The sequence below is a fragment of the Brienomyrus brachyistius genome, chromosome 1, assembly GCF_023856365.1.
Source record: "Brienomyrus brachyistius isolate T26 chromosome 1, BBRACH_0.4, whole genome shotgun sequence".
NCBI classification, from domain to species: Eukaryota; Metazoa; Chordata; class Actinopteri; order Osteoglossiformes; family Mormyridae; genus Brienomyrus; species Brienomyrus brachyistius.
Genome location: NC_064533.1, coordinates 27,228,679 through 27,241,406, shown reverse-complemented (window position 1 = coordinate 27,241,406; position 12,728 = coordinate 27,228,679). Strand labels below are relative to the sequence as shown.

General features: G+C 37.1%; 1 protein-coding gene across 1 annotated transcript; it reads right to left on the bottom strand.

Annotated features, from left to right (window-relative positions):
- Positions 1-2,642: 2,642 nt before the first annotated feature.
- On the bottom strand, positions 2,643-12,045 carry guk1b (guanylate kinase 1b). Its single transcript, XM_049017489.1, has 7 exons — positions 11,934-12,045; positions 11,495-11,536; positions 4,976-5,072; positions 4,241-4,379; positions 3,190-3,274; positions 2,933-3,018; positions 2,643-2,678 (listed from the first exon to the last, which is right to left on the bottom strand). Exons 1-7 carry the CDS (start codon positions 12,043-12,045, stop codon positions 2,643-2,645), a joined length of 597 nt encoding a protein of 198 aa, XP_048873446.1.
- Between the last annotated feature and the right edge of the window lie 683 nt (positions 12,046-12,728).

Genomic DNA, 12,728 nt, shown 5'->3' with positions numbered 1-12,728 from the left:
GAGTTTGCATGTCCTCTCCTGTTGTACAGGTTTTCTCTGAGTATTCAGATTTCATCACATAGTCTAAAAACATGCAGTTAGGCCTTGCAGGGTCTCTGAAGTACCCATAATGCACAAATAGATGCATAAAATCATCATGTGCTTCTAAGCTTCCCTTTAGCTCCATTAGCTACATCAATAATAACTCAAGAGCTCTGTGACCTGGGCAATCGGTGGAAATATTAAAACACAGAATGAAGTATGGGCAGCCTCCTGAAAATACTCTAACATTTTAAATAACTGAAATGTACTTTAAACAAATATACTGTATCATTTGTATATTCAGTATATGAATTTAACTGAGCGCCGTGTTTATGATTCCTTGGTTAATTACAGCAGCAGTTTGTTTTTTCCCATTAATCTAATATTCACTGGAGGAGACCATCTGCTACAGAGTCTCTCCACATTCTATGGATGCATGGGAAGTACAAGCCTTGCAGACACACAGTGTGCATTTTATACTTTTCTACAGACAAGCTGCAGGCTTATGTAAGGGAGTTACTGTGTAAGAGAGACGAGAGCTAGAGATAGCATTCTTTGAACAAGTGAGAATAAAAGAAAATGTGAAAAAAATGTGATTGGTTTGTATTTTTAACTTTAAATTTTCATGTGGGGAAATTCTCCTTTTTCGCTTTGCTCTTCATACAGGTGAGAGCAGGCCTGGGGGTGAGCCTTCAAGGAGTGTATTTTAGCAAGATATGTCCTGGTGATTAGATGGATGGATGGATGGATGGATGGATGGATGGATGCTTTATTGTCATTATAAGTACACATCAGCAGATGCACAGCATATTTACAATTAAATATATTCTGAGGCATAAATAGAATGGGAGAGTATATACAGATACTATTTATGTACTATATATATATTTACATGCATATATATATATACACACAATAAGTTGCTGGTAAGTAAGTTCACAGAGGTAGAGTATTCAAGTGGACTAAATGCACATAAATATGGAAATTGCACATGTGTGCTATTGCTTCAGAATGTTCGAGATCAGTGCTGAGAGTTCAGAAGTGTGATGGATGTGCTGTAAAAACTGTTCCTCAGCCAGGTTGTGCGTGCGTACAGTGTTCTGTAGCGTATGTAATTTAATGTAATTTCCTGGTGTAATTGAGAGCTCATTGAGCTCTTACACATCAGCTAATGAAATTGCTTCCTGATGAAACAGACTGGGTCACTGCCAGAGTGTTGTCTGCGTTGTACCATCAGTACAGTGTGGCCTGTATTTCACAGCCTCAGAACCGTTTCAACAGCTTTTTTTGTAAGTTTGAGGTTAATCAGTAGCATAATACATGTTGCAAGACTAATAACTAGTATTATTAAATTACATCAACTAAGACATAGCATTTTGTGAGGTCCTGTGGAAACTCTTGTGTATTTTTTTTTTTAAAAAAAGCAACATTATCGAAAATTCAATTATGACAATGTTACAGACACAAGAAATTCACAAGTTAGGATCCATCTGTTGGGTTTCATTTCAAAAGCTAAATCGCAGTCCAGTGTCAGGGTAAGTTCAGCCTGGCTCAGATCAGGTGTAAAGCAGGGCGCAGTAGTGCCATGCACACCCTGGCAGATTCAGGGGGCCCAGCACTTTACAGGGGCCCTTGAATGCAGCAAATTATGCATAAAACTCAAGGTGACATTTTGTCTGTGGCCCTAGAATATCTCGCTACATCATTGGGTGCAAACAAAGAATGGGGGACAATCCAAAGTCAAAAATGAGAAATAAAGTAGGAGAAAACCAAAAGTCATACTAAATCTTAAAAATGAGAAAGGAGACTTTGGAACAAGGCAAGTATCTGGAGGGTTTAATTAGTCACAGGCAATATGCAATAAAATGCACAGGTGCATGTAATCAGAGTCGATTAGTATTGGGATGAGGGGAATTGTTGGTGATTCCCTGTGGGAGAATCTGCAGTCTGAGAAGGCATGACAAATGATTACTGAAACATTATTTGACATGTACTTCTTGGGTGGATAGATCCTCCTTCATGGCTATTATGAAAGCCAGTTCGAAGCTTTGGTTTTTGCAGGCTTGAGAAATACACGAGAAGAAGTTCATCTTTGTCTATTTGTTCCAAAGTATTTTGCTGTTAGGTTTTTCGCTATAATCTCCCTAATGCATTGGAATAGGAACCTGCTGATAAAAAGCTTTGAATCATGTTATAATATTTATCTTCCTTAGCAATATCGGCAGCCCAGAGATCATGATATAACTACTTGCCCAGCTTTTATGCATTTCACTATTCCCTTAAATTCCCTTAACAGTAAACTGATAGCAGAGAGATCACTTTTATTTTTTACTTGGCAGTACTGTAGTCTAATAGATAGATATTTAAATCACGTACATCGTAATACCTAAGAAATATGTACAATGAAATCTTGGATAAATATGTATGGTACACATGGAGCCCTACACCCTAAAACTTATTTGGCAACAGCCAAACTCCTCCTAGGTAAAGACATGTGGGCAGGGTTGTATCAGCTTCTTTTGGGTTATGGGTAATCTCCTTAACACAATGTTAGGAATTAAAGGCTTTGGCTTGTTTTGCAAGGTGAAGCCTGTGGGTTGTGATGTTCAGATTTTCATTTCTTATGACTTCTTGTTTTGTTGCACTTTTGTTATTTCCTGTAGAACAATTGGAGAGGCAAATTAGTGCAAAGTTTTTTAATGCATAAATATTTCACATCAATGCCCATTGAAACCTATGGTAGAGAGAGTAGAGTGCATGTTGTTGGATGTTCATAATTGGTGGACCTTCTACAATTATATTCTTAAGACTGTTGATGCTATATTTGCTTGTTGTCCATAGAACATTGGGTCATTCATGATTATAACAAAAGAAAATATGAAGTTATTCAATCAATAGAGTACAAACATACCTCAATAAGAACCTCTTTCAACTTCTCATATGCCTCGTCTAAATCATTATTAATGATGACTACATCAAATATTCCAGGTTCCTTACCTAAAAATTACAAGATGGCTATAATTAATACAATTCCCAGAAATCATATATACTAAAACTCAAATATGTTTCAGCTTAAAAACAATACAACATATACAACAATATACACTTAGTATAGTGTCTACAAAGAAAAAATTGTGCTGTGATTTAAAAAAATAATAATAGCCTCACTGAGTTCCATGTCAATCCAAGCAGCTTCCAAACGCTTTTGTAAACTTTCTTCTGTTTCTGTGTGTCTGTCCCTGAGACGCTTTTCCTTTTACGTATAAAAAAATACAGAAAAATATGTTACAACGTTAAGGTATACTTACATGCTGCTTACAAATATTCTATGAGTGCATTATGAAGGTGCACTAAAAGTTCCATGAAAACATTATTAAAGCATTATGAAAGTGCAGGTAATCTAAATTAATGAATATTTAATACTGGTATTAAGAAAATTTCCTCATGGAATGCTTTCAACACCTTGCTGAATCCATACACTTAATGAACTGAAGCCTCTTATGAATGAAATGTAACACAACATATGGATGGTATCCCTAATGCTCTGTACACTCGATGTTTTTGAGAGTTCGAAGGAAGATTTAGGTGTTCATATTGACATAAAAATACTGATGTATCTTCTACACCCTGTATCAGGGATGGTAACATTCACCAATTCACATCGGTACACTGGTTTAAAAGTTCACATTGCGATTGCCCTGATCAAAAAAGTGTGCACGGGATACAATTTAGGATAAACTCAGGATGCATCATTTCTAGAATCTTTGCATTGGTAAAAATCTGGTTTATTAATATGGAATTATTAGCAGAAACTCTTTACCATTATTGTTTAGCAGTGTGACCAATACTTCTTGACCAATGATTTTATAGATTGATTCCCCCTCTGTAGACTGTTTCTCAAGAGCACGCTCTCATCTCCATTCTGTACCACATTGAATTGTATAGCATCATACTCTTTTGAATAATGTCTTATCATGTTGAATCGCATTGTGTTTAATCAAAATGTGTTAAATCGTACTGATTCGCAATTGGAGTGAATCATATCGTATTGCATTAGTAGTTGATTCATATGTTTCTTCAGTGTATCAGATTGTTGTCAGTGCATGGAGGTGTACATGGCATCAGACTCAGTTATGCACATCCCTACTTTGCATATTTTATATATTTCCAATAAAAAAAACTTTTTAGAAGTTTTTGAAGACATCAATAAGAGGCTTACAAGGATCTCCATAGATGGAGGCTGGATGGAGACATAGATAGGGTTGAGGTCAGTCTTCTTAATATTCTTCACACCTTGTATATCAACATCCAAAATGCATATAAGGTTCTGGGACTGAACATCTTCAACTGCAGATGTACTGTTTGAAGAAATAGCACTTGGTTATACTACTGAAGAAACATTATTTTCTCATCAAAGGGAGGGCTCTTAACAAAATCTATTTGGCTAATTACAAATCTGACAAAATTGTTACAACAGGCCTTTATCAATACTAGCAAGCGTATTGCTTAGGCTTCCTGATTCTGCAGAACCTTTGTGTTACATTATGTCTTGATGTTCCCTAAGCAGGGACACTCACCAAGCTGCCAATATCACTGAAACACTAGGCTTCAGAAATTTATCGAAAGCACATATGCTATAGTTCACTTATATTAAGTGGTACATGAACATGTATATGCAATGAAAAACAGACATTTGCATTTCAGTGTGGAAACCATTCAAATAGAGATTTTGGCTTATTTATATTTAAAAATTGTGCATCAATATTATTCTCGCATATGTGGTTACTTATCTCACTGCTTTTGATGAGTTTTGGGCAGCTATATAACAAGATGTTTCACTGGAGTAGTTAAGAAAAAAAAGTGACTCTTCAGTCTTAGATTAGTTCATGGCCTCTGCTGTATGTTGCCTGTAATCTCATTTTTAGAGAAAGATCAGGATTTGTGCACAATTTACCTTGTTCCGTACATGTTTCCTGAGAACTCTGCATTCTCTATAAAGTCGCCATTGTCGATTCCCTGCTGCATCGTCTCCTTGGTCACAAAATGGTAATCTTCATCCAAGAAGAAATTACGTCAGCCCCAAATCATCAAGGAATTATGTTAATAAGAACAAGAGAATACCAATGTTAAAGCTGCATAAGGTTTCTTTATAATGCTCACCTCTATAAAATGGAGGAATGGGGCTTTTAGATCTAAAGACGTCAAATTCATTGTGGGTTTCCGATTTATACCTCTTTGAGGGTTTGAATCATCATCTCTCACATCATTAGCACTATGACAGTAAATACAACACCAGTGTAATTGCTCCTACATTTGAGTTTGTGAATGACTTACTAATAATACTGTAAATATAGGGGAAATACAACTATGTAAGTTAATAACTATATTTCAAATGAAAATTTCCTTCAGTGTTTTAGCCATCTGACACTGAATTAAATTAAGAATAAGAGAATTAAATACTGTTCATTTTTCCTACCTGTAATACTGTGAAAATGCATTTTCCCTTTGTCAAGTTTAAATATCCCACTCAAGGACACACTAGTTCACCAAAGTCATCACATGACTTTAAGGAGGGCATGCTAAATCTACTGCTTAAACCTACAGATGTGATGTTGAGAGGTGGCAGTTTTACGTATTGATGGCCAGTGTCATGTAAAATTCATCAGCACAGTAGCTCTCCTAACTATGGCACCTTGTTCCTAGCTATGGCACTTCAGAAAATATCCTTGTCTGATTTATAGCATTTTTGGACAGTATTAGGCCTTTGTGTGGGTTATGGAAGTATAGTAGTTGTACAGTAGTATAATACACAATACTGAAGTAGCAGAATCTGAGATTTGTTCAAAAAATAATAATAATGTTATATTTATTTATCCAAACTGAGATGGCTTCGTCAGCCAATCCCTGGAACAATTCTGGGCTAAGGGCCTCACTCAGGGGCCCAACGGTGAAATCGTCCTGTCAACCTAGGGATTTGAACCAGCAACCTTTCAATCACAGGCACAGAAGCCAAACCTGCACAGCCATACATCCCCAAATTTATTATTATTATTATTATTATTATTATAAAAAGGACATGTAAAATGTATTATATCAGGGCGTATGTCATCCAGAAATAATTCATGCCATCATTCATAATTCATCCTGTTCCCCAATTGGGGAAGCTTATGGTTTTGGTACTGGTTCACCCCTGCCACTTGTCTCTTTGGCACAATAACTCAAAAACTGTTTTACAGATCTTTTTCAAACTTCCAGACATGTCGAATGGGTGAAGATCTGGAACTCATACAATTAGGAAAGGTCGGGCCAGCCACTCTCTAAACAACTAGGTGCCAAACGGTGATATCAGTCTGCCATCCCTGAGATATGCATCTCCACATCACAAATCCCTAAAGAGCCCAGATACACACTTCCCATCATAACAGTCAGCCCAGACAATCTCCACCTCCAGAGCCTTTATCCATTAATTGGTCATGGTTGTAGCTGCCTAAAATTTTATTCATACAGCAGTCAGTTCATTATACTAGTAATTAAACATACTAGTAGTTTGAAGATAATTCTGCTGTATTAACCCCTGGATTATTTTTTGCCATTGAAACTATTAATTCTACTTTGTATTTTGGACCCTATTAATAGTCATTAAAAAGATCTGAAAAAACAGCTCATGAACTCAAAAATGTCACTGAACTGAAAGAGTTCTACATGGAGTGCTTTATTTTTTAAAAGTGATGTTACTCGTAAGTAGAAAGAGAATATCAGTCTTTCCCCTTTTATCTAAAGATCGGCTTTAGTTGATATGAGTTCATGCACTGTCACTTTTTTTATGAGTGATTGCTAGACTTTTTTTTCCTTTTTTTTTTTGTTTTGTGTTGTACATGTTCTATGGCGCAGCATGGTGTTGCAGTGGTTAGTACTGTTGCCTCACACCTCTGGGACCCAGGTTCGAGTCTCCGCCTGGGTCACATGTGTGTGGAGTTTGAATGTTCTCCCCATGTCGGCGTGGGGTTTCCTCCGGGTACTCTGGTTTCCCCACTAATTGGAGTTGCTAAATTTCCCGTAGGTGTGCATGTGTGAGTGAATGGTGTGTGAGTGTGCCCTGCGATGGGCTGGCCCCCCATCCTGGGTTGTTCTCTGCCTCGTGCCCATTGCTTCCGGGATAGGCTCCGGACCCCCCGCGACCCAGTAGGATAAGCGGCTTGGAAAATGGATGGATGGATGTTCTATGGCTTATAATTTACAAATCAAAAAATCTGTCTTTTGTCAAGGAAATGATTCCTTCTTCAACAACATCCATCAGAAACTAACTACAGTCACTAAGAAACTTCATATATCACAGTACATCACAAAAATAGACCAACTTACTGACAACAAAAACAAAAACATTTTTACACACCTAAACATGCTCATTAGCAATACAACATGGTATGTATGTGTACCAAAATAAATGTGTCCAATGTTAATAGACCCTTTAGTTTCATCTTGTTTTAAAGAGTACCATTACTTATCAATTAAGTTATGTTGAACAATATAGCCTTGACATCAAAAGGGCAATGTTTCCTAATTTTCTATAGATGATTTAAAAATATTGATAAGATACTTTAGTGTGCATGAAAAACAAAATCTGGAAGCAAAGTATCGATCCAGGCTCCCTGAAACCCCTGGGTGAATCTAAAAATATTTAGCTCTATCTAATTTTATTTTTATTACCACCACAACCATGTGAATGTGGTTTTATCCACTAAATTGTAGCATAGTAGCATATACTATAAGTTGTGGTAAAAAAAAAAAAAAAACTTGCATTGATCAAATATAACACAAATTAGTTTCCTCAGGCAATTAATTGTCTTTGATTTTATGAGGAATCATTTTGGTTCATTTTCCCTATTTCTCCTCTTACCTGCCTCAAGATTTAATATGTAATCATGATCTAAATACTTCCATCCATCCATTTTCCAAACCGCTTATCCTACTGGGTTGCGGGGGGTCCGGAGCCTATCCCGGAAAATGGATGGTAGGTGGAAACCGGAGTACCCGGAGGAAACCCCACGACGACATGGGGAGAACATGCAAACTCCGCACACATGTTACCCAGGCGGAGACTCGAACCCAAGTCCCAGAGGTGTGAGGCATTAGTGCTAACCACTGCACCACCATGCCGCCGATCTAAATACTTGCATTACATTATTTAATGAAGACAGATTATATATTACAGGCATTGCTAGTTTAACAGGACATTCTGGCAGCTCAGTGCTTTGCACTGCAGCCTCACACCCCCAGGGTTGTGGGTTTGTTTCCCACCACTGGCAGTATGTGTGTGTTCATGTGATTTTCTGCAGTCTAAATGGAATCTCAAGAGCTGGTTTCTCTACGGTGGCATTATGAGTGTGTGTGCCTTGTGATGTACTGGCATCCCAGTCAGGATCCCTGTACTTTCTGGGATAGACTCCAGACTCACCAGTACCCTGTACTGGATACATGGTTATGGAAAACAGATGGATGTTCTTTGGCTTTAGTGCATGGCTGGTATAAAATATAAAAATATAGATGTTTTACTTTGAAGACTTTAAAATGGCACTGGGCAAGTTGTAATGCTAATAGCAAGTGTAATGAAACACAATACAAAACAAGCAAAACCAGCTTATAATCTTTTCATCTAAATGTAGATTTAACAACTTTATCTTTATGTTTTAATGTATATAAAATAATAATTCAGTAGGACACATCACATGAAGCATGAATGTCCACCTTCAGATGATATTGGTAGGACGTCTGCTACAGGCAGTAATGTTGGCCCAAGAAGCAAGGGGAGGCAATTCAGCCCTATGGGGAAAACAGCGAAAAAAGTATGAAAAATGTAGTTTATCCCTAGAATATAGTTTGTAAAGTGAAGCCATGCAGTTTACAGTGGGCCTAGAATCACTGCAAAGGACATAAAATAGCAATTAAAATATAGTTTGTGCTAAACTTACACTTGATTTTCAACCTGCTGTTCATCAGAATCATTGTTTCACTCTGGCATGGAATCCTTATGTTGGTGAAAAAGCTGTCAGTCAGTCTAATAACTAATCTAATAACTGACATCTCACATATCTTGCTTTGCGTTTTTTCCTGAACGGAGCAACGTACTAACCAGCTGAGGCTTATTTTAGTTTAAAACCAATACGTAAAGTTTAAAATGTTAAAAGTTTTAAAAATATGGGAAAAACGTTGACCTAAATATCTATGAGGAAATGATCCAATTAAATATTAAAACTTTAGACTCATGTAGACTCATGTTATAATGCTAATTCCTACTAGCAATCAACAATTAGCATAGTTATGAGTTCAATAACTCTTAAAGAAGCAGTCAACAAACAATTGCTTTTACAATAAAAGTGCAAAAGGCTTAAAAGCAAAAAGCACAACCATATACAATATCAGAATTATATCAGACTGGTTAATAATGACATTCTATAAATATTCATGGACTATAAGGTGAAAAGTAGCCTTATTAGTTACTGATAATGTGCAGTTATAATGAATATGGAAAGGTAGGGGAAATGTGGGAGAAACGTTGACCTAAATATCTACGAGGAAATGATTCTATTAAATATTAATTCACCCATAAACACATGAAGCTCATGCAAACAGCTTACAATATTTCCTCCATATCCACTTCATACTAATGGGTTTGACTCATTGACCTCCACCAAACTATCTTTTGTATCTTTTATCTGTATGATGTATCTATATAATATCTGTGTTTATTTTTGTCCAGGAAAATCTCTTTCTCTCTATTACAAATGACTTATTTGCTTAATGAAACTTCTTTTTAATATTTGATGTTGAAACATCTAGCCCAGTGTTTCCCATTGTGGTCCTCAGGGACCCACAGATGGTCCATGTTTTTGCTCCCTCCCAGCTCCCTACCAGACAGCCCACATATTTGCTTCCTCAGGGAGCAAAAACGTAGACTGTCTGCAGGTCCCCAAGAGCTGGGCTGGGAAATAGTGATCTAGTCCTTTTCAGCTGAGCTTCTGTTTCCAATCCAGTTAATTGCCAGAGCTGTGACTCCGATGAATTTATTTTCTGATTGTGAGGTGAAACACCTTCCTGGGTGATAGGATCGTCAGACTGTTTGATAGTCTCAGTCACAGTACAGTAGTCATAGGCACTCAAAGTTCTTGCAGTTTGCCCTAAACATGCTAGTTAACTAGCTACAGTAGAGAGAGACATTTCAGCAATGAGGCCAGTTTCATACATCAATCTGACACTGTTGACCTCCTATTTCGGGGATAGTTTCATTGCGAATCACAAAGCTAGCTTGGGGAGAATTTAATGCATCATACCCAGCAGACTGACTACCACTGTCCTGAGTAAAGAAATATGGACCATGGCGGTAACGTAACAAGGATACAGAGAAAATGTAGCTCTTGATATGTACACAGATCATGTATGTACATAAAGCTGGGTAGGAAGGAGCATAGAGGGTAGATACTTCAATCTTTACTGTTTATATCTTCAGTTGACAGGATACATATAATTCTGTAATATACTGTGTAAGGTATATAGTAATACAGGAATAAATTTTAGGTATTTTGTTATAAGACAGAGAGAATAGTTTAGAGGCATTGTAGCTATAGTCAAAATATCCTGCTTTCCATGGGTTTTAATGATGTGGACTTTCATGAATAAGGCTGTACCTAACCGGAATGCATCAACAAGTGAATCTTTTAGATATCTTTCATTGCCTTTTTTCCCCACAAAAACGAAATCTGCTCAAACATTCTCCATTCAGCTTGTCCTGCGATGTCCTTCAAGCCCAAAGGAATGTTCTTGTGTTCATTGTTTTTTTTTAACCATGCCATGGGTGCCCACTGGGTGCCCTTATCGAAGACACTACAACAATGAGGCCAGTTTCATACACCAGTCTGACTTTGGGTTTCACACTGTTGTCCCCCTGTTTCATGGACAATTTCATTGCCATTCACAAAGCTTGCTTGGGGAGAATTCAAGTAATAGCTTAAAGTTGGAAAAAAAATTATCTAGCTCTCATTTTCACAGTTAAATAAATTTAGCAGTTATTAACTTTTCATTATCCACTTGTAGAAGTACATATATCATATCATATAATGTTATATTAAGAGTTAATAAACAAGCATGTACACATAAGTCTGGACAAACCCTGATAGTCAGACTTTTGATTAGTAGTCTACTGAAAATAAATATTTGTGTTGAACCATTACATCATGTTAATACCACAAACAAGCAATTTTTCGTCATCCATCCCAAGATCCTGCTGAACAAGAATCTTAAAAGTTTCATTTTCTAGACATCACAGATTAATTACTGTAAAGTGATTGCGGTGTAATGTTGTGTTAATTGGTTAAAAACCATGAAGTCTTCGAAAACTCATTGACTGAAATGTTTACCTAATCACGGTATGTCTGCATGTGGAGGAGTACAATATCCTGTTACAACAGCAAATTCCTACCTTTGCCATCTTCCTCTCCAGGTCGTGGGCTTCTCGTTGCATCTAAATTAAAAGAATAATAATTGTAATATTTTGTTTTTAATCAGAACATTTAGTACAGCAGCAGCTGTGGCAGTTATTTAACCAAAGGAAGGAATCAGGGGGATCTATGGATTTTTTTATTATAAATTGTTGTTAACCGAAGGTCAACTATGTGTCTTTAATGCAAAAAAGACTTAAAGTTGAGACTGTAAAAGCTTTCTGGTAGATCTACTATAGCTTGTAAAAGTGGTATGTAGATCATTCTAGAATTCAGTTAAGGAGATGGTGGAGGGTGGCAGTAAAAATATGGCATGTCAGTAAAACGAGAGTCTTGTCAATGAAATCAGAAATTCAAGGTTGGCAGCCCTGGTGGATCCTAACAGCATTCGCCCTCCAGGTCTTTACAGGTTGTACGTACGTGAAACACTAAATCCAAAGACGCCCTCATAGTCTCTGAGGAGTTTCTTCAGTAGAGTGCTCTTCCCAGCTCCAGAAGGCCCACTTAGCACCACAGGCCTTGGTCCTGACATCTCCTGTTAACATGCAGTAGGACAGCAAATATTCAAGGAAATGGTACAGGATATTATGAAATTTAAACCCGGTTTCATATCAACCTACAAAGAATGATCTCACACACACAAACACACAAAATGTTGCATTACATTATCCCCTGGAAATGATCTATAAGTGGTAAGTCAGATTTGAATTTGTATGTATGAATCTGTGCAATACACAAGAATTTTAGAAAATGTCAAGTGAGTTTATATACATAATGTTCAAGTCCGAAAACATCTTAATGGAGTCAAATAAGATAAATTAATGGGATTAACTACTGTAGACCTTAACGATCACGACCTTGTCCACTACTAGACTTCAATACTTCCGGACCACAGAATAGGCTGGATTTACAGTCAGTGGCCATATTCGCATTTTTGCATCTGCTTACTAATGCTAACAACCTGTTCCTCCATACAGCAAATAATGTGGCTGCAAATTAATACATAGATCGCAGAGATAAGGTCAAGAGTTTCCACTGCTGTGTAGCTAAACATCACAGTGGTTGAGATACAAGATCCGTGTTTGAATGTGGAGTGATTGGTGTCTGATGTGGCATCTCAGCCACCCTCCCGGTAATTTTCTCACTAGAGTGTCTAAAGCTCACAGAGAATGATGGCATGAACAAAATTCAACCAGTTGATAGCAATTCTGTGGC